Genomic DNA, 23,017 nt, shown 5'->3' on the forward strand with positions numbered 1-23,017 from the left:
CGGTGTTTGTTGTTGCTGTTTTTCTTATTAAATATATTTTTATTGATTTCAGAGAGGAAGGGAGAGGGAGAGATGGAGACATCAGTGATGAGAGAGAATCATTCATCAGCTGCCTCCTGCACACACCCCCCCCCCCCCCCAACTGGGGATGGAGCCTGAAACCCAGGCATATACCCTTGAAGGGAATCAAACCAGTGACTCTTTCGTAGACTATCCACTGAGCCAAGCCAGCTAGAGATACAGGCAGTATTTTCAGATAGCAGCAGCCAGGAGTTGGGAAAATGAGAAGAGAAAAGGCAGAAGGACGGCAGTTTAGAAGCACTGCACTTATGTGTAATGACAACTGGAGAGAAGTGGGAACCCATTATCCAGGGGGTGATAGAGTCGCCCCTCACCCAGCAGCCTGCAGCTCCAGTCCAGATGCTCCAGGCGGGGAAGCGGGCGGTTCCCTGCAAGGGGCCCAACAGCCCGTGGCGAGGATGCGGCAAGCCCGGGCGCGCAGTCCCTTACCTTTCCCTCCTCGCTCCAGGATCAGCAAGTGTCCCACGAAGGGGTAGGCGCCCCGAATGGTGGGGATGGGCCTCATTTGCAGCCAGTTATGCGCATAGCTCGCCATCATCTGCAGGAAGCTCAGGATGAGGGTGGCGCCCGCCAGGGAGACGGCGCTGAGAGCGCCCCAGAGCAGCAGCTTCTGCCCGACGTGCACCAGCCAGACGGCCACCATCGCGCCAGCGGTCGGCTCCGCGCGGGGACTGAGACCCTGAATCTTGGGTCCGGGTGCTTGGGGCCAGGGCGGGGTCCAGCCCCTGCCTTTCAAGTGCAGGCCCAGGGTGGAGTCCCGACATTCCCGGGGGCGGAAGGACGAGCGGGCCGGGAGGGCGGGGGAACAGGTGGCGCCCGGCCCAATCGCCTCTCCCTCCTCCCACAACCCGTAGGCACCAGCCCAGGTGCCCAGAAGCGGGACTTCCCGTGCAGGGACCGCCCTGCCCCCTCGGGACTGGGTTGGAACCTCCTGGGCTCGGAGGAAAGCACCGCCGGGTTGTTGTGCAGACAAACGCCTAGTAACGCGCACGGGCCTCTGTTTGGTTCTAGCAGAAACGAAAGCCCGGAAGGCGGATTCTGAAGGCAGAGAGTGCTGAGAAGACATGGAGGCCCTTGAGTGGCGTGGGGAGGAGAATGGGGTGCAATTAGGGGCAACTTCAGGATGGAGAGACGCACTGTGACTGGGGTGGGCTGATTTTCCATACAGGAGTGAGCGGTACGTTTTAGAATGGAATTAAAGGGGCGCCGGGTTGGAGGTTCGGTTTGGGGTTAATTTTTTTCCTGGCTGGGCGCCAGGCCTCATGATGCTCCCTTGCACAACCTGTAGTGTCCTCTCTCCTGGGACTGGCTGCGCGCAGCAGGTGGGTTGCATCCTGGCTGCGCATCAGGGACATTCAGAGCAGCTCCCTACTCTGACCTGGGACTCCAACCTGAGGGAGCAGGTAAAGTTCGTCATCAGGTCACGGGAGAGCTGAATCATGTTCTTGTGATCCCAATGGCTTCCAAATTATCCTCGGGACCAAGAGAACATCGGGCGGGTGGAGAGGATGAAGGGCAAGGTCTCTGGAAGTGGGAGAGATAAGAGATGCTGGCAGAGTGGGGGTTGGAGAAAGGAACAGTAATTATGAAGTAAGTAACTCTCAAAAGACAAACCACTGAGCCTATGGAAGGAAGGGAAAGGGAATGATGGTGAGAAGGATGCCCCAATTCTGCCCATGGCTGTGTTCACTGACCAGGAATTTTCCTTCTTCAGGTAGCGGGACCCCAATCCTGACTCTGGTTCTCTTTTCTACAGGTGATCCTTCCCACAGAGGCGCTGGGCTAGGAGTGTCCCTCTCTAGGAGCAGGTCCATAGTGATCGGGAAGGTGCCAAGGAAGATGACCTATATTGAGAAATGCCCTGGGTCCTACTTTGCTCAATTCCCTCCATTTTACTGGCAGCACTTGTACAGGTTGCAGGGCCTCTTCTGGGCAGAGAAACACATGCTTAGGGCTTTTCTCCAACTGATTTTTTTTAAAGTCATCCATCTGTCCTGACATGGAAAAAGGTTCAGGAAATAGTAAGTGAAAGGCAAACTTTTAAAGTTGCAGAACAGAGTACATAATGTAATGCCATCTTTGGGGAGAAAAAAAGGTTAGTTCTCTGCAGCTAGACTAATGTCTGGGAAGAAAAACACTGGTCAACCGTTTGGGATGTCCATGGAGAAGAAGAACTTACATTCTTTATTTTATTCACTTTGATATGATTTCATCTCTTTTAGACTTTAAAATATATTTTCTCTAATATCTTTAAGTAGATCTCATCTTTCTAAAAGTCTATCACAGCTATGAAACTATGGGATTTCTCTATATCTGACTCTCTGTTCATCTCTGTGGACAAAACAAGGAATATATAACCACTACCCTCAAGAAGTGGAGAAGGGGGAGGGCAAAGTGCTTCCGGCAGCAGCCAACATGAACAGGAAGTGTTCCTAAGCAGAGAAGGGTACTATGGGTTCAAGAAAGTGTGTAGGGGACTCCTGCTTGGAGCACAGGGTGGCTGAGAGTGACCAGGACATGAAAATGTTCACAAGTAGCATGAACCAGATTGAATAGACCCTGACTCCCAGGCTTAGAAATTGTATCTTTATTTTGAAGGCAATTTGTGGGTTTGAAAGAGTGCACCGAGTATTTTTTGAAAAGGGACAATAAAATAAAAGTCTTGTCTCTGTTCCCTGAGTCATCGTTCTCATCCTATTTGTTCCCTGATAGGAGCCAATGCCCCGAAATTTCAGACTAGACTAGTCAGATGGCCAAACATGAGAGAAACCCATGGTGACACCCTTCTCTCCTGACAACCAAGTTCATAGTGTTGCGCCTTCGAATGTCCACCCTGAAACATAATGAATCTCTGTGTAGGGAGCATGGCATTGCCAAGGTGAAGACTTTCTACCTACATTTGTCACTGCTTAGTCAGTTTCATGGCACTCATCCCACTGAGTAGGAAGTTGTCTCCTAACTTTGTCTCTTGAAGATTCTTTCTATATTAAAGGACAAACCACTTGGAAGATTTTTGCTCCTCTCCCCTGCTTGAAATACATGCCTTTGAAAGTTAGTCATGGGCCAGAAATAAGTTATAAACCACAGCAAAGCTTTGTAAATGTTAACATTTTGATTTCCTTAAAAGTTTTGTCACCTGGAATGATTCCTAATATGGAAAATATGTTTAATTTAGATTTAAAAAAATGCTGGCTAAACATGAAACTATATTATTCACATGCTTATACATAGCAAATTATCAGAATAACAAGACACTATCATGAATTGTTGAATCACTAAGATCAGGTAAAGTGCACTTTACATAAAAAGTACAGTTTTATGGACAAGCATCATCAGTTCTATGTGTCTACTTCCCAGGTTATACAATATAACATGAAATCATATTGTATGTACTTTTTTGCATCTTTCTTCTTAAACTCAACATTATTCCTGTGAGATGACTCTATATTATGATGTGTAGTATTTTTCATAACTGTGTATTATTCCATTGTTTGACTATACTACAACCTATGAGCCATTTTATGACCAACAAGTGGCCCGGTGCACAAAATTCATGCACGAAGGGGGCAGGGTCCCTCAGCCCAGCCTGCACCCTCTCCAATCGGGGACCCCTTGGGGGATGTCTAACTGCTGGTTTAGGTCTGATCCCTATGGGGCCACTGGCTCCTATCCGCTCACCTGCCTGCCTGCCTGTCTGATCACTCCTAACTGCCTCTGCCTGCCTGCCTGATTGCCCCTAACCCCTCTGCCTGCCTGCCTGATCATCCCTAACCTCTCTGCCTGCCTGCCTGATCACCCCTAACTGCCTCTGCCTGCCTGCCTGTCTGATCACCCCCTAACTGCCCTCCTCTGTAGGCCTGATCTCACCCCCAATTGCCCTCCCCTGATCGCCAATTTAGTTCTGATTGGTCGGTTTCTATGCCAATCAGCATCAAAAGCTCCACCTCCTAGGCAGCCATTGACTCCTCACAGTTCACCCAGATTTGGTTCTGATTGGTTGGTTTCTATGCCAGTCAATGTCTTTGGTCCTATCTCTGGGCCTGATCAGAGAGGCGGGGCTGATCAGCAGCCCCCTGGAGGCCTGGCGATGAACAGAGGCTGGCGAAGCCAGGAAAGAAAGAGAGAGGCAATAGCTGATCAATAGCTGCCATGGAGGCTGCAGATCAGGCCTAGCCTCTCTCTCTGGGCCTCATCCACAGCCCCTTCATCAGTCAGTGCTGGGTCACCAAGCAGCCCAGCACTGACTGCAGGACTGACTTCCAGTGTTTAGGCGAGTCTTCAGTTGGTCATTATGAACCCTGGGTTTTTATATATTAGGATGGTTGTTTCAGATGTCATATATACAGGGAATTTCAAAATAATGTATACACACTTTAACAGCTGATAGCTCAGTTTTGAAAATGAAATGTATTTTAATAAACTCTGCCATTACAGTTATTGTGTATACATTTTAATATAGATATATAATTAATTCTGTTTCTATGGAAAATCCTGACTACTATAATCATCTCATTAAATGGATTCCTATTATTTGATGTTTTTGAGGCTATTATAAGTAGTATTTTTTTATATTTTATTAACTAATTATTGTTAGTATGTAGAAATGCAAATGCATTTTATGTTGACCTTGTTTTCAATGAGCTTGCTAAAATCACATACTGATTTTTAAGTATATCTATAGATTATTTTGGATTATCTACCTACACAATGATGTTTTTTGTGAAGAATAAATTTTTTTTTCTTTTTTCTCAATTTTTAAGACCCTCTGTATTTTAATCTGGCCCTATCAAGATGGCTAGGACATCCTGTATAGTGATGAATAACTTTGGTGGCTAGCAGAATCTATTTGCACTGCTTCTGCTCTCAGTGGGTATAGTTGAATATTTTACCTTCAAGTGTGAAGTTTGCTGTAGGGTTTTTTCCCTCTAAATACCCATAAGCAAATGATAGTTGTTTCCTTCTATTCCTAGATTACTAGGGAATTTTATTATGAATGAATTCTTTCAAAGACTTTGTCTATGTTTATTGAGAATATCATATGTTTGTTTTCTTTGACATCATTTGTTCATTGATTATTTTTCACATGGTAGACCAAACTTGAATGCTTTACATAGATCTAATTTGGATAGCATTTATTACCCATTTAATACCTGATTGATTTGATTTGCAACTATTTTGCTTAGGAGTCTGTCATCTGTGTTCAAAGTTGAGATTCATCTCTTTGTTTTCTATACCCTTATCAGTTCTTGTATATAGGTTATGCTAGCCTTATAAAATAACTTCCTATTATCTTGAAAAATTTTATATAGGAGTTATTGATGTTATATTTTTCTTAAATATTTGAAAGAATTAACCCTGGAAATCATCAGGACTTGGAGTTCTCTTTGAGAGAAAGATTTTAATTATAGATTTAAGTCTATAATGGATAAAAACCTTTCCAGGTTTCTTATTTCTTCTTTGTATGGTGATAAGTAATATTTTTCAAATAGTTTAAATATTTCATTGAAATTATCATACCAAATTAGTCATAGTATACTGGTTAAATTCTAACATCTATAAGATCGGTAGTGATATGCCCATATTTATTCTTTGAAAAACTTTTCCCTCTATTTGACTTCAAGGATTCTACATTCTGTTGATTTTGAGTCTCCCTCACCAGTCATTTTTTCTGTCTGTTTCGCTGCTTTCTTTTCACATCCTATACCTCTAGATGTTAAAGGGGGTCAGGACTTTTTCCCTGCATCTTTGTACTCACTCTCTTGTTTATCTCATTCATTTCAGTACCTAAATACCATCTCTCTGTTGAAACATTTATACTTCTGGTCTGTACTTTTTCTCTAAACTCCAAGGGTAGATACCCAACTACCTCAACATCTCCACTTAGGCATCCAATAGGCATCTCAAACATAACATGTCCCAGCCAAAGTCTTGAAACCAATATTGATTCTCTCTTTAGTTACACTTCACGTTTAATTCCACAGCAAATCCTACTGACTTGACTTTCAAAACACATCCAAAGTCCTCTGATTTTGAGCAGCTGCATCACTGTCATATGACTGAAACATTGTCTCGGGTCAGATTGCATTGCTCTGTCCTGAAAACTTTCCAATTACTCCTATTTCAGATAACTTTCCATTTCTAAGGTCAAAAAGGATCTTAATCACTCCACTCCTATCATCTACTGTTATTCATCCCCTGGCTAATTCCATTCTGTGTGTGTTTTCATATGTCTAGAATTCTCTTTTTCATATCTACATGGCTTCTTATCTCATCTTCTTTGCATCTGTGCTCAAATATTACCTCTACAATAAAGCCTTCCCTTTCTAAATTTGAAGCCCTATTTTAGGTTTCTTCATAGCATATATTGCTATCTGACCTTATATTATATTTTTGTTGCTTTGGTTATTGAAAACAATTACAACAAAAATATAGTATCCAAATGATTTATGATATTAACAAACTGATTGCCTCCTCCACTAGACTCAAAGTTCTCTTAGGGCAAAGACTTCATCTTGTTCAGTCCAATGCTTAAAACAGAATCTTAATAAAAAATTTGTTTATCAAGTGCTTGATAAACATTTGATGAAATAATAAATCCATGATGATGACCACACAGAAATGTTATCTTCTGAAACAAATTTTAACTTGGAGTATTTATCACAGAGGTAAAACCCTGAAAAACATAGATGGATATATATTTTGAATTCATGAAAGAATGTTTACTATCTGGTTAGAAATATAAAAGAGTGAATACCTATGTATATGCAGAGTAGAGAGGTATTCACACAAATTATATAAAAATTGAGAACCCAAACAAGCTTTTATAAATGCAATAAATTTCTGAAAACTCTTTCAACACTTTATATTTTATCAAAAATTAAAAACCCTGGACAATGATTTGTGGTCATAAGAAAACAATGACTATAAAAATATCATACCCAAATGATTTATGATATTATAAAAATGTACCTCTTAATTGGTATAGCAATTACATTCTAGTTCAGAATAACAATATGGATATTTCCTCTTATGTTACATTTTACAAATCGAGCAGTTTTTTATGGTATTTTACATGTTTTTATATTATTTTCAATTCCTTCATTCCTTTTTTGGTTTTAGATAAATTAACAGACATTGTATTAATGTAATCTCTAACCTTTATTTAAAAACTAGAGGCCTAGTGCACCAATTTGTGCATGGGTGGAGTCCCTTGACTTGGCCAGCAATCGAGGCCTATCAGGGGGCCTGAAGTTGGGAGGGGCCCTGGGAGGTTGACTGGCTGGCCCCACCCCTGATTGGGATAGCGGGGGCAAATCTAGGGTGGGGTTGGCAGGGGGGAGGGGCCACAGGAGACTGGGAGAAGCTGATCAGGGCCTGGATCAGGCCTGTTGGCCGCCACAGTACACGTCATAGCAACCGGTCGTTCCAGTCGTTCTGCTGTTCCTGTCACTAGGCCTTTATATATGTAGATTGACCTCAGGAGTAATTCAGTTAGCCTTTTTCAATTTTTAACAAAAATTTTAAGATGATTCATTTATCAATGATTACTATGAAAACACTGTCCTAACTTTGACCTAACCAGTTCAAGAAGCACCATCCTTGGTATAAGGATTACTTACTAGCCTCTGAATCTCAATTAACCTGTAAGTAAAACATTATCTTTAATACAGATGTGAAAACATGTGCAGAGAGCAGGTTTTTTAAAGTCAGAGACAGAGTCAAGTTTTTTTGTTATGTCTAAAATGGTACTTTATCTTCCAATTGAAAATATTTAGAAGATATGAAGCAAGATCATTGTACTTGGTTCCATATTTTAACATACTTTTATCAATATATGTAAATAATAGAATTTTTTAATTGTTTCACAATTCCAAAGCCAAATAAAATAAAGTTACCATTAAACCTTTTCAGTGGTTCTCTATGAAAAAATAATTCCTTTTGTATACTCTAATGTTAGTGTATGATGCATATCAATCCTTTTGAAGAAGTTTGAGCTGATTAGGGAAAGACTTGGATGGTTTTGGGAAACCAATATAAAATAGTCTGAATGGTTTTGAAGGAGCCAGGTAGCTAGAAATAATTACCACAGTTAGCAGTAATTAGGGACCAAAGAGCACCTAACTCCAGACCACTTACATGTCTAGAAGTTCTTCACGTCTGATAACTGCAGAATTAGGACTGATACTCTATATTGAAAGCTTTTATAGCTAATATTTAGGGATAGTTAGAAAATTCTTTGTGTAGGTTACTGAGCATTGAAAATATGACGTAGAATTATGGAACTGTGGCCAATCAGAAGAGCCATAGACACAGTGATCATTCTCATGTAAACTCCTTAACATGCTCCATGACTATAGAAATTGAAGTAGAGAATGTAAAGGAGAACGTACCAATTGGAGGCAGACTCTGGACAACACTAATTCAAGTGCCAACAATCTTCTTAATTTCCAGAGGTTTATAAGTGGGCAACGATCCTCTCTTCTTAGAGCCAGAAATATGTCGGAAAATAACCTATTATACATTTATAGGAATAGATAGATATAAGCTTCATTTTGGATTAATAAAATTTAAATCATTAAAATATAATTCTCTGATAGAAAAGAAGAATTACACAAGTTGAGATCTGAAAAGATCAAAACGAGTCTAAAAATTTAAATCATGATAAAGAAAAACAACGGGGCAGAGAGGAAAAGAGAAATGACCGCAGAGCCTTGCCTCCAAATGATTAAGCCTCATTTACATTCTCTATTCCACTTTCCATATTAATGTCAGATAGGGATACGCTCAGAGGAAAAATAAAGCAGAGCAAGAGGACAGAGAGCAGAGGGAGCTGCTGCTTTAGACAGAGGGATCGGGAAGGCTCCATGCCTCAAGTTGACTTCTGGGAAGAGGAAGATGCTGCTGTGAAGCCTTCTGTCCAATGGAGGAACACTTCAGTTGTGAACAATAATGATGAAACCGTACGCAATATATTTTAATATTGTGTACCTTCATAATTAAAATCAATCACTTGATTTTAAAAATCAATAAACTGGGGATACTTCTGAAAAGACCACCTGAACTTGAACATGAACACTAGTAAAGCAAAATGGGCTTGGGAGACTTCACCACTCATATTCCTCAAAGAAGTTCATGACTAAACTACTTTTTAAAAGGGTATGAGAAAGTCAGCACACTGACCAGAACAGCCCCAATCTTCGACTGGCACATGGTACCCAAGATGACTCTGCTATTTTCTCAAGAAGGAAATAATATCTATTCGTGATTAGGATTTTGATGGAATTAATCATGGAATGAGACCAAGACATAAAGTTACAAAATGGCATATTACTATATATATTAAAAAGTGTATGAGTATGTACACTAATTTTGTGTGAGTGTATAGTTGATAAAAGGATGGATTATAAACACAGATTCCTCTGAGCAAAGCCTAAAGGATCCATATTGGAATGCTTCCAATGACAAAGACTGATAAGCTTGACTTGCATTGTGTTTACAATGCAAAGTGCTCACAATTCAGTTGTTTATTTGTCTGCATTTCTCTCAGACAGTCCAATATCACAGACTGCTGTGCCAACAGACACATAATATAATACTTGTTCTTCTGTTTTTCAAGTGACAAGTGGTCGCAGAGGCTCTGGGTGGCCCAGCAAAGGCTGCAATTCTGGGGAAGCAACATCAAGATGCCACTTGGAATCTCTTTCTTAAAGTCGGAGTTGTCCTCTGAAAAGACTTGGGTGGATACTGCGAACCTGAAACACCAACCAAAAGTAATTCTCATTAAAATGTTAAAAATTCCAGCTCTTAAAAGCGTTGCTTTGTATAGTCCATACCGATGATATTTTTTAAAAAAGAAAAAAGGTATTTAATGTCACTTTCACACATACCAGGAAACAGTCACGTGCAAAAACTGCCATCTGGGGTTGAGAAGAAGGAAAGGGGTTCGTCCCCACCAAGCCTTGGTGCTGGCCATGTGTCCTTCCAGGCAGGTGTGGTGCAGGGACCTTCTCCTCAGAGGTGGGTCCCAAGGCCCAGGCAGTTGAGTAGGGAGCTCTGTCAGCTCCATGGGGGTAGAAGCGAGGTCACCTGCCTTCCCGCTATTGGGGACACCCCATCAGCTCCTCCTCTCTTTTTTTTCCAGCCACAAAAACAATATATTGGTAAGTTAATAGCTCCAGATGCTTTCTGACTTGGAAGCAAAGGTAAGAAAGAGACCAAATGCTTGCTTGACAGAGAAAAAATAAACTAAATCCTTAGAATTAGAGAAACATCTCTCTTGATGCACCCTCATTCCCTTCTACAGAAATGAAAAAGGGACTCTGACCATCAGTAATAATTGTTGTCACACGTTTCTGAGAAGAGCCTACACTGACTAGTATTTGGTGGAATATCAAGAGCGCGGAGTTAAAGCAAATTCAGAGCCCAGTTCCATCACCTCACCTCATTCTTGCGTGTCCAACAAACTAGCTGACATCTCCACTCAGCATGCTGTAGTCAACCTCTCCAAAACAATTCATCAAAACTCCTCGGGTTCCCTCTTTCAGCATCACCCACAGATTCATAGGTATCAGCCTTCACTCCTTTCTCTCTCACATACCACAGGGCATTCCTCCCAATTCAGTGGCTCATGCCTCCTCCAGGAAGGTTCTCTGCCCCTTTGCCCACCTGCATATTCAGCCAGGGGGCCCTGCTCGCCACTCCCACAGCCCTTTCCATCTCCCCACCAGCCTGAATGTCCCTTCAGGCTCAGACCAAAATGTCCTTGGTGTTTGAATATCTGCCTTTAGAGCAGAACTTGGCACAGAGTGAGCAGTTAGTACATCGTAATTTATTAATAAACAAACTTGGGTGTCTAATTATGCTTGACCATCTGTGATTCTGTTAAAAGCAATACTTGATAATGGAGCATGGCTGTCTCTTAGAGAAAGAACTATTGTCACTGACGATAGTGAATAGAGCTAGGGAATGTATAAGAAAAAAAAAGCAATGGCAAGGTACAGCAGCCTGGAGCTATTGAGCATTGGAGAAAAATCTCAAAGGGCTAAAGGATCTTTGACATCACTCTTCTACAGAACTATAGAAGGGTGATGCAAGCACTGACAAACCTGTGTTGTTCCAATGCATAAACTTTGCTAAATTTATTTTAAAATCAAAATATATGAAGTGTTTCCCTGAAAATAGCAATTATCCTTTACATGTCCAATGATCTGTAATACAAATGGTCATAATTTGTATTATGAACATTTACAGCAAACAATGTCTTTCCGGCATCTAGCTAGATCCTTTCCATACATTTTTCCAAAAATTATTTTATCAGCCAGCAGGTGATAAAAAAAAAGAAACTGAGGCCCAGAGAGAGACTGAGACAACCCAAAGATTTCTCGGCTGGTAGGGGGCAGAGCCAGAATGGAAACCAAGCATTTGAGCCCAGCCAGCGTGGCTCAATGGTTGAGCATCAACCTATGAAACAGGAGGTCATGGTTTGATTACCATTCAGGACATATTCCCAGGTTGTGGGCTCAAACCCAGTGTGGGGCATGATCAGTGATTCTCTCATCATCGATGTTTTTCTCTCTCTCAACTTCTCCCTTTCTCTCTGAAATCAGTAAAAAGGTCTTAAAAAAAGAAAAAGAAAACTTGATTCCAGGGTGGCACACCTCAAGACAATGCCATGTGGCCTCCCTGAATAAAAATGTTGGTCATAACGGAAGCACGTGTGTGACACAGGACAAGCACTACTTGGTTCCCTTAGGAGCTGGTGTCCACATATTTAGACTACAGTAACATTCTTTTCAAATGTCATCTTGCCTATGATGATTTGACCATGTGCTTTATTTTTCATTACCCTTGACTGTGTTTGAATGATTTCACAAATTTGATATTATCCTGTCATACATATAAGCAGTTGCAATGGTGTGTTTGTGATCAGGAGCAGTTAGAGATGAAAAAGTATTTTGCAACAATAAAAGTTCATTTTTATCAATCTTTTGCCTTTGGAAAAAAAATATATTGGTCATAGTTTGAAAATTAAAACATGATTGGCTTGAATTCTGATGAGAAACTTTATTCTTTGAAGAGCACACTCATCTGTAAAACTCTACATAAATAATTAGAATGTATGTATTAAATTTATTAAGCATTGTTCTCATTAGATCTTCAAAGAGAATCTAAGATTGGGATTTATTTAGGAGAAAAGTATGAACCTCTACAGCTGAAGGAGACACTAATCTCCCTTAGGCCTCACAAAGCAGCTTTTTCCCTTTTTTTTTGAGGGTGAGATCTTAAGTTGATTAAAAAGCATTTGGGGAGAAAACCAAGATGGCGGCATAGGTAAACACCGGAGTTTGCTGCCTCAAACAACCACTTCAAAAATACAACTAAAAGACGGAATGGACATCATCCAGAACCACAGGAAGGCTGGCTGAGTGGAAATTCTACAACTAGAAGGAAAGAGAAAAGCGTACCAAGACTCAGAGGAGGCGCAGTGCGGAAGTAAAATACTAAGGTAAAGAGGCGCACACGGAGCGGGCTGGCGGCTGAGGGCGTGATTGTTGTTTTCAATCGGGAGGGAGTCTCAGGCTCTGAGCTCCAGTTCCAGGCAAGTCTCTGGGGACCCAGACTCATACGGGAGAAGCGGGACTGTCTGGCATCGGTTGGAACTTGAGGGCAGCTTTCTCTTGGAGGGGCTTGCAGTGATTGCCGAAACACTGAGAAGCGGGGCCTCTTAGAGCAGCCATAACTGCTAGCCCCACCCTGTTGATCCTGTGGGACCCGCCCCACCCAAGCCCTGTAGGGAGGCTTTTGCTGGATAGCCTAAGGCAGAGGCTAGATTAGCACCTCCCTAGAGATCCAGGAGCCAATGTACCCAGAGGTCAGAGTGGGACCATCCAGTTTGCAGCTCTTTGGAACCATAAAGGACACACTCAGGGGGGGCAGACTCAGTGAGCACCAAAGCCCCATTGAAGCAAGTCTTGCCCTGGAGGAATGTCTCCAGCACAGAAGTTCTCCAACTGCAGACACAGCTGATTCTCACAGACAATTGGCCTGGAGGTCAATTCCTCCCAGTGATACCTACAACAATCAAGGCTTAACTACAACAAGACTGTGCACAAAGACCACAAGGGGGTGCACCAAGAGTGTCCTCCTTAGGAAATTGGGGAGGCTGAACCACTGGGCCCTAGAGGACACTTAGCACAGAAAACCACTTTATCAACACAGGGAAGCATAAAAAATGCAGAGACAAAGAAAAAGGACACAAATGACAGAAATGGAGGAAAGCAAACTACTGGATATAGAGTTCAAAACCACACTTTTAAGGTTTTTCAAGAATTTTCTAGAAACTGCCGATAAACTTAATGAGACCTACTAGAAATCGAATGAGACCCTCAAGGTTGTGATAAAGGACTAACTAGAAATTAAGCATACACTGACTGAAATAAAGAATATTATACAGACTCCCAACAGCAGACTAGAGGATCGCAAGAATCAACTCAATGATTTGAAATATGAAGAAGCAAAAAACACTCAACCGGAAAAGGAAAATGAAAAAAGAATCCAAAAATATGAAGATAGTGTAAGGAGCCTCTGGGACAACTTCAAGCATACCAACATCCGAATTATAGGGGTGCCAGAAGAAGAGAGAGAGCAAGATATTGAAAATCTATTTGAAGAAATAATGACAGAAAACTTCCCCTACCTGGTGAAAGAAATAGACTTACAAGTCCAGGGAGCGCAGAGAACCCTAAACAAAAGGAATCCCAAGAGGACCACACCAAGACACATCATAATTAAAATGCCAAGAGCAAAAGACGAAGAGAGAATCTTAAAAGCAGCAAGAGAAAGACAGTCAGTTACCTACAAGGGAGTACCCATACGACTGTCAGCTGATTTCCCAACAGAAACTTTGCAGGCCAGAAGGGAGTGGCAAGAAATATTCAAAGTGATGAATGGCAAGAACCTACAACGAAGATTACTTTACCCAGCAAAGCTATCATTCAGAATTGAAGGTCAGATAAAGAGCTTCACAGATAAGAAAAAGCTAAAGGAGTTCATCACCACCAAACCAGTATTATATGAAATGCTGAAAGGTATCCTTTAAGAAGAGGAAGAAGAAGAAAAAGGTAAAGATACAAATTATGAACAACAAATACGCATCTATCAACAAGTGAATCTGAAAATCAAGTGAATAATCTGATGAACAGAATGAACTGGTGATTATAATAGAATTAGGGGCATAGAAAGGGAGTGGACTGACTATTCTTGGAGGGGAAAGAGGTGAGGGGGATGCGGGAAGAGACTGGACAAAAATGGTGCACCTATGGATGAGGACAGTGGATGGGGAGTGAGGGAGGAGGGTGGGGTGGGAACTGGGTGGAGGGGAGTTATGGGGAAAAAAAGAGGAACAAATGTAATAATCTGAACAATAAAGATTTAACTAATCAAAAAAAAAATCTGGATTTTAAAATTTCATTAATTAAATTTTGGGCGGTGGGAGCACCTGGGGAGAGGTCAATAGGGGAAAAAGGAGACTTATGTAATATTTTAAACAATAAAGAATTTAAATTTTAAAAAATAAATTAAATAAAATAAATCTGATGTTTAGGATATCAGTCCCCTCAAAAAAAAAAAAAAAAAAAAAAAGCATTTGAGCATTTTCCTCTTTACAACTACAGCTTGCCTTTGCAGTTTTGCTCTTTATAGAGGTTTCTGAGGTCTGGTTGTAGACCACAAACCTTGGTATTTCCTCTGACCGGGTCCACAACAGTCCCATCCGGGGAGCAATCTTCAACTTCTTTTCCAAAACTTACAATTTCACACATTACATCATTTTATTTATCCACGGGGAACACTGATCTGTCAGCAAACCTTGACCTGCCAGGTGTGACCAGCAAACTCCATCAGAGTCAATGAACCTTTCTGAGGGGTGTCTGACTGTTAGAAGAAAAATAAAGGATGAGTTTTAAGATGAGTTAGAAGGATGGGTTAGAAGGATGAGTTTTACTGTTTCAGATACTTTTTTCCTTGTTTGACATTTAGTCAAAAGTATATATTTTTTTACATTCAATATTATATTGTATAGATTTCATGTGTACTGCATAGTGGTTAGATAATCATATACTCTACAAAGTGTTTCCCTGATATTTCTAGTCCCCACCTGGCACCATCAACAGATGTTACAATATTATTGACTAGATTCCCTCTGCAGTACTTACAACCCCATGACTATTCTGTAACCACCAATCTGTACTTCTCAATGCCCCCTCCACTCTAGCAACCATCAATCTGTTTTCTGTACCTATGGGCCTGTTTCTATTTTGCTTATTTATTTTGTTCTTTAGATTCCACATGTAAGTGAAATTATACAGTATTTGTCCATCTCTGACTGACTCATTTCCATGCTGTGACAAATGGTAAAATTTCATTCTTTTTTTATGACGAATATTCCATTGTATGTATGTATGTGTATGTGGCACAAATTCCTTATCCACTTGTCTATTGATGGGCACTTGGGTTGGATATTTTTTTAAATATGTTTTTATTGTTTTTAGAGAGACAGGAAGGGAGAGGGAGAGAAGCATTGATCAGCTGCCTCCTGCACATCCCTTTCTGGGGATTGAGCCCAGGCATGTGTCCTGACCTGGAATTGAACCATTGACCTTTTGGTACATGGGACAAGACTCAATCAACTAAGCCACTCCGGCCAGGGCATGGGGTGGATATTTTTAAAAACCAAAGTATAGTTAACACAATGCAGTATACAGATCATGCATATGGAAATGGACACTCGAAAACTGTATGATCCTATTACCCAATGTAACCCAAACATTTTAATTAAAACAAAAATAAAAGCAAAGTATAGTTAAGAGAGAACCTACTCGGAATGTATGGGTTGTGCTGGGTCTTGAAAACTGTTCCACAGTCAGAGATCTTTCTCAAAGAGGTGATCGTTCTACACTATCGGGTATTGCACTTGAAACATGGTTTCGTGCATGGCTTCCTCTGTACTAAATGAGAGATAATATGTTATTGTTTAAATAAAATTCAAACCTTAAAAAAAACAAAAAATAATCTATATGCTTCACTCCTTTGGTCATTCATTTATTCACTTACTTGAAAACTTATTTATATGTTGGTAAACGTAAGATCTAGTAAGCATAAATATAAAAATATTTTAATTATGGAATTGTGTTACCTAACAAAATAGTAATGTCCTAATTGGTAAATATGGGTTAAAAACCTTTACTACATGCAATTCTTAGCATTAAACTATAATAAAAATGTAGTTCTGCAGTTGTGAAGCATCTGACTTTTTTTAAGGTGATATTTGCCTTCTTTTGTGATTTCACACTCAGCCTCAATATTCTAAGATTAAATATTAAAGCTCTGCCGCTCTGACCTCCTGGGAATGGGTCCATGGCTATGCTCAGGGAGGCACAGGGAATGCAAGAGAAAACATTGCCTCAGCGTTTGTTCTCTCCCTAAGCTTTATGTTGCCACAACCTGGTGCTTCTGTGTTCTATAAAATAGACACGAGCTACTTGTGTCATAGCAGAGCGTGTGGTCATTATGAAATATGTTTGTGCCTGTTACCAGCAGCACAGCTTCCCCAGACCTTTTCCAATTGCAGGGCTGAGTTGAGCTTGGCTGAAGAAGGGATTGCTTCTTCACTGCAGTAAACATAGTAAAGTTAGCGGGAAAAATGAGAGCTGATAAAAATGGCAGGTGTATGTGATTGAGCTCCTCATCTATGCCAGTCATTATTTAACATCTTTACATTCATTGAATCTGTATACTAGTAACAATTTTTTGAGGTAGCAATTATTATTGCCCTTTGATAGATGACAAAATTGAGGCTCAGAGAGATTCATTTATACCAAATCACACAGAGACTGGGTGGCAGGATTCCAACACAGTCTGCCTGTCTCCTGACCTCACCTTCATGCTATTTTCTGCACATCATCCTGGCCATCAGGTATGTCCCGGGCACCTAATCTCCCTCATTTAGCTTAAGCCATGTTTATATTTCACAAAATAGTGAACAAACCCTGCCAACCCCTGTAAATTCTCACAAGCCACTTATTTTCAGGAAGCAGATTATGGAGACATTTTGTGTTAATGATTTCACTGCAAAGTACCAAGATTCTATGTTGTTTTTTTGTTTGTTTGTTTGAACGGTGCACTTTAACATAATGGAATGTGTCTTACAGAGACAGGCCGAGATCCAGGAACTGCCACCTTCTGCTCAGCAGGCTCGGGGCCTATGGGGGGTAACCTGCTCCGTGCTGTGTGGACTGGTGGGGAGGACATGTGGTCCATGCCAGTTTGCCTGTGAACACAACAACACGTAACTGAGCATCTAGGAGTCAAGACAGAGGACAGACCTTACACAGCTCCTGATGTGAGCGCTTCATCACAGTCTGCCTTCCAAGAGAAATGAGCTGAGTTCAGGAAGACAAATGTGGGGAGGGGCCTGGCACCAGCTATCTCTGTCACCTTCTTCTGAGCAATCGCCATCAGCCTGTATTCACTGAGTGACCAGCTATTCTAGCCACAGGGCAGAACAGAGAGGTAATGGAACATCTAGTTCTGACCCTTACGGAATGTACACGTTATTGAAAACACATAAATAATTAGAGGACAATGCAATGCAATTTATATTACAACGTGTTATGGCACATGGTTCTGAATAGAAGCACTGTAGAAATCTAGGGAATAGAGTGATCAGTAAAAGAACAAAATTAAAGCAGGAGGTCACGGTTCGATTCCCAGTCAGAGCATATGCCCAGGTTGCGGGCTGGATCCCCAGTGGGGGGCACGCAGGAGGCAGCCTATCAATGATTATCTCTCATCATTGATGTTTCTATCTCTCTCTCCCTTTCCCTTCCTCTCTGAAATCAATAAAAATATACTTTTTTAAAAAAGAACAAAGTTAATTATAAATGTGCAGGGGCTAGATTTAGAAAACCACAAAACTTTATGAATCATCATAAAAATGGACAGGCAAATATGTTTTCTAATGGGCAAACTAAATATCATAAAAATGTCAGTTATTCCTACATTTTCAACAAATTTAATGCTATGAAGTCCAATGTGAAGCTTTTTAAAAAATTTGACAATATTGTATAGTTATTTGTCAGTAATTATAGAGTAAATACTCATAAAAAACAAAAGAATAATGATGATAGGAGGCTTTCCATATCAGATATTAAAATGAAAAATAAATTGCCTGGCTCATGCACAAGACTACAGATGGCTATTCTAGAAACAGATTAAAATTCATTTATTCATGAATAATAAAGTTGTGAAAATTAAAATAGGACAATTTTGACCTATCAAGTTTTAAAAGACACATACTTCCCAAAGTTTTGCAGCTGAATGAAAAAGTTAGTCTCCTGTATTATCAGTGAACCTATCAATTGGTAGAACCATTCTGGGACAAACTTTGAAAAAATGTTCAAGGGCCTTAAAAATATCCACAACTTTTGACCTGGTGTCTTTAGCTCTAGAACTACATCACCAGGAAGCAATTTGAAGACATCCTTATTTAGATTTACATAAAATGACACTTATTGCACATTACAATAATGAACATATAGACAAAAAAAACCCTCAATAATAAAGAAATCATAAATTACACATACCCACATGATTATATTCTAGTCATTAAAATTATGATTTTGAAAATATCTAATAATATGAAAATATGAATAATGTTAAGTAATAATCAATAAAAATATATATATATATAAAAAAGAAAAGTATGTAAAAAGTACCACATTCTACCATAGTAAGATCATGTTAGTATAAGAAAAAAGATAAACATTGGTTTTTGACAGGACAAAATAATCTTACTCTTTTAATGTGTAAATCACAGATATAAAAAAGGTACATAAGTTGCACAGTATATTTTTGGAATATTAAAATTCCATAGGTTTGGAATAGTTGGAAATAGAGTATAAAAGGGCCTTGAGCATGGCAATATTTTAAAACACACGTCTACAGAAAGGGAGGGGCCTGAAGTAAAAGGGAATGTACAGTTGGAAGTGTCTAAACTCACTTTAATAGAAAATAGGAAAGGTTTTGATAGTGGAGCCCAGGCAGGCTGGGAGGAAGAGGAGTGAACCAGTCACAGGCTCTTGGCCCGGATGTGGGTGAGGAATGGGTCCCAAGCAACAACAGTGAGAACGCAGAAAGGAGAAGGGTCCTGAAAGAATTCACAGGACAGACCCACCTAGAACTGGGAATTTCAGCTCCAAACTGTGCAACACACACTGACCTGTGAAAAAGCTGGAAGTGGCGCTATGAACCCATCTTGAAAAAGTCCAATTACTGGCTAAGCACTGGCCAGTGCTTCCACCACCCACCTCCCGCAGGGGGACCTTTACTTTTTATTTTTTAAAAATAGGTTTTTATTGATTTGTAGAGATAGAGGAAGGGAGGGAGAGAGAGAGCAAAACATCGATGCATCAACAACAATCTGCTGCCTCCTGTATGCCTCCCCGCTGAGGGTCAGCCTGAAATAAGAGCATGTGCCCTGACTGGGAATCAAACCTGCGACCTCTTGGTATATGGGTCGATGCTCAACCACTGAGTCACACTGGCCAGGTGCAGGGGGACCTGTAGTAACTCCCTCCCTTTCTGCAGAAAGCCTGTGGCATGACGGTCCAGGTAGTGTCTCCAAAGCGAGACAACACAATGGGGGTGCCAAAAAGTTATAAATACAGCTAAGAACTGCTGTAAATACTGCTGAAACAAAATTTATGCCAAATATGCAAATGTTAATATTCAATTCATGTCAATATTCAAATGCATAAACATCTTAGAAAAGTGTCCACATAAGTTTGACAGAGGATGCTTTGTCTAGAATAATCCAGGAGCCCTAAGTGACAAGGGCCTCTGTCCTCTGTGACTTTTGTTTACCATGAGAGAAGCAGGACTTACAGTCTTGTTCCCCTAAGCACCTCCTCACTGTCCACATTGGGGGTTTTCATTCTCTGTGAGTCCGAAGTGAGAGAAGGCAGCCTCGTGTGTACCGGTGTCTTCTTTGCAGGAGTCTGTAGTCGGCAGGAGTCTGAGATTCGTCAGAGACGGTGGCGGGCCGCAGAAAGGGCACTAGCCCCCACACTCAGTGATTTGTCCTCTTGTTCATTCCTGGGGAAGGGAAATCAAGTTAATTACTGGGATGCAAACTATGTGAGAATAGGGAACATTTGCCTATGACCAGACACCGTCAAGAACAGTGCCTGGCTCCTAGACGATACTCCTATTTGTTGAAAGGATAATCAGATTATTATTTCCAAATCCTTTTCAATTTCAATGAAGAATTCATCAATAGAGAGAAAATATCTAAGTTTCTTATTGTTTATGATCAAACATTATAGCCCATAAGATTAAGAATTCACTGCTGCATTCCCTTTTTCTTTTTAAAAATATATTTTTATTGATTTCAGAGAGGAAGGGAGATGGAGAGAGAGAGAGAAACATCAATGATGAGAGAGAATCAATGATCAACTGCCTCCTGCACGTTCCCTACTGGGAATCAAGCCCACAACCTGGGCAATGTGCCTTGACCGGGAATCGAACCGTCACCTCTTGGTTCATAGGTCAACAATCAATCACTGAACCATGCTGTCTGGGCCCCTTTTTCTTATCTGCCACAACCTAACAGTAATCCTTCTGTGGTCGATATTTGAATAGCGTGTTTTTATCCTCACACACTGCCTGTGACCTGCCCTGAGTGTGATTCTCATTCTCTCACGCCCTCCACAGTCCGGGTGTTCACGTTTGCGCAGCACAGGGAGGAGGCTGGGTGGTTATTTCTCATACGTACTGCGTCATATCTGCAAAATAGGTCGGTCTCTGCTAAAGTGGTTTTGCTTGAATTGTCATCACACCATTCAAATCACTATAAAAATTGTTGGAGAAGCGACGAATCTCAGGAAAGTAAAAGCAATAAAAATTAAAAAGCATCCATAGCTACTGCCACCATGACTGCCTGCTGGAATACATAGGAAGCAACTGCACATTCAGACTGGCTAATGGGAGGAAAATTCAATAAAGGAGCTAGAGTTTATAAAGAGGTGGGGAGGGAAATTAACAAGGAACAGCTTAATTCCCCAAGGCTTATCACTGCGTCGACACATGCCCACACTTGGGCCTGGAGCGACCAGGGTTGCTGCCTGGAGAAATGCCACCAATACACTGTGACCTGGCAGCTGGGAGAAAAGCAACACCACACCTCATGTTCTCTAATCTCTGAGCGCCCACAGGGGACATCTGCTGGGCAAGACAGCCAGGGAACACAGCCTCCAGGGCACCCCAGGGGGAGGCAGGTGCAGAGAGCACCAGGAGAAGCAGAGCAAAGGGGTCCCAGCTCCTGACCGGTCAGCTTGCTCTGTACCTCTCCTCCCTTGTCTTTCACAGCTTCCCCCTCTGCTTCCTGGGAGCAGCATGGTGCCTGGAAAACTCCAACCACCAGATCCAAAGGCTTAAATTTAAATCCCAGTTCTAACTGCTTCCTGGTTGGTGATCATGGGAAGATTACTGTGGAATTTTAATTTCCTGATCTGTAAATTGGGTATAATGACACCTACTTCATACAATTATTATGGGAATGAAATTAGACAATATTGGTGAAAGCATGAATTAAGGGTTCAATCATCAATTCTTTATTCCAATTCCTTAATATGACCAACTAGGATTCAAAATATTATTTAGACCTAGAGGAACCGGGTATCTGAGACTAGAATTCTATTCTGGGTCAAGAATAGAACTAGCAACTACAATCACATTTTCCTCATGTTGGATAAATGTACAAAGAAATGTTAGAGGAATAAATGAAGACCTATTGCAATTACCACTAGAATACTTGGACTATTTCAAAATAAGTTCTATTAGTATTTATTGGCACTTTTGCCTGTGTTGTCCATGTATTTTCTTTCAGCATTTATCCAAAAAGAACATCAAAATAGATGTAGAAAACATTTCTTAATACTATTAAAAACCACCAAATATCTGTAAATATTTGCTTAGATATCGTCAGGCAAAATAAATAAACTTGAGAAATGGGAACATTTGCGCAATGTTCCTATTTCTCAAGTTTATTTCTTCTGCCTGATGTTTAACGGTTCCATGTTGTTATCAACTGTTCATTTCTATGTAATCGACACTGCATATTTTACTATGCAAAGAGGGAAATGATGTTGAACCTGTCAGAGCAGTTTCAAGAGACCAAAACTTACAACAAACTCATAGCAACTCCAACAACAAGCAAATAAGACTTATTGTAAAGCCTGCACACTGGAGAAGAAAGCAATCCTGTTAGGTATTCCTGTTTCAAACCACTACTCACCAAACTGCATGCCCTGTTCAGGCCTGTGTCCTTTCAATCTCACAAAGGCATTCTGTAGACTTGCTCCTGTGCTAGGGCATATTTTTGCCTCTGCCTTGAGTACCCTCCCTTTTCTTTTCAGCTTACCAAATCTTGCCTATTGTTTAAGATTCAGTTAAGGTCTTACTCTACTTCAAGCATGTCAAACTCAAAGGCTAACACGGGCCAAATAAACAAGGTTTAAGTTTATGTGGGCTGCAAAAAAAAAAAAAAAAAAGCTTCCATTTTCATGGAAACGTAGGCTTATGTTGATAAAGACATGCTGAATACAAAGGGCTGAAATAAATGAGTCATCGTAAACATAAAATAATAGAACATTTATTAAAAGTTAATATTTTTTTCTTGAACATTAACTTACCAGACACTGAATAACTGCACAAATTAATAACTGTAACGCAAATAAGCCTATTTTTCTTCTTCTCCGAAAGCAAAATATTTCCTGTTGCACACACCAAACAAGTCAGTACAAGACTAAAGATGTGGCAATCGGCTACTATAATATCCGCTGCTAGTATTAGTGGAGAGAAATGGTGCGCCTGCGCATAA

The 23,017-nt window shown here is 40.7% G+C and overlaps 1 protein-coding gene and 2 long non-coding RNA genes across 5 annotated transcripts in view; 1 reads left to right on the plus strand and 2 right to left on the minus strand.

The window, feature by feature from the left end:
* The window catches only part of LOC139005927 (cytochrome P450 4V2-like), a 29,659-nt gene extending 28,685 nt beyond the window's left edge, over positions 1-974 (minus strand). Inside the window, exon 1 of one of the 2 annotated variants that reach the window (XM_070408238.1) lies at positions 511-974. In XM_070408238.1, coding sequence (XP_070264339.1) covers positions 511-724 — 214 coding nt within the window. In that variant the 5' untranslated portion in view covers positions 725-974. The remainder of the gene's footprint in view (positions 1-510) is intronic. The other variant, XM_070408239.1, reaches the window with a different exon arrangement.
* Positions 975-1,123: 149 nt separating this feature from the next.
* Positions 1,124-3,232, plus strand: LOC139004841 (uncharacterized). The gene is made up of 3 exons (XR_011470616.1): positions 1,124-1,258; positions 1,370-1,484; positions 1,838-3,232. It is a non-coding gene; the product is annotated as an uncharacterized lncRNA (long non-coding RNA).
* A 4,735-nt stretch (positions 3,233-7,967) lies between these two features.
* On the minus strand, positions 7,968-21,275 carry LOC139005926 (uncharacterized). 2 transcript variants are annotated; one of them, XR_011470722.1, is made up of 5 exons: positions 20,912-21,275; positions 20,023-20,232; positions 17,287-17,407; positions 14,814-15,012; positions 7,968-9,833 (listed from the first exon to the last, which is right to left on the minus strand). It is a non-coding gene; the product is annotated as an uncharacterized lncRNA (long non-coding RNA). The 2 variants fall into 2 exon arrangements; XR_011470721.1 differs by having other exon boundaries at positions 20,023-21,275.
* Between the last annotated feature and the right edge of the window lie 1,742 nt (positions 21,276-23,017).

The sequence above is a fragment of the Myotis yumanensis genome, unplaced genomic scaffold, assembly GCF_028538775.1.
Source record: "Myotis yumanensis isolate MYYU_CA2020_CCGP unplaced genomic scaffold, mMyoYum1.0.hap1 SCAF_3, whole genome shotgun sequence".
In the NCBI taxonomy this organism is placed as follows: Eukaryota; Metazoa; Chordata; class Mammalia; order Chiroptera; family Vespertilionidae; genus Myotis; species Myotis yumanensis.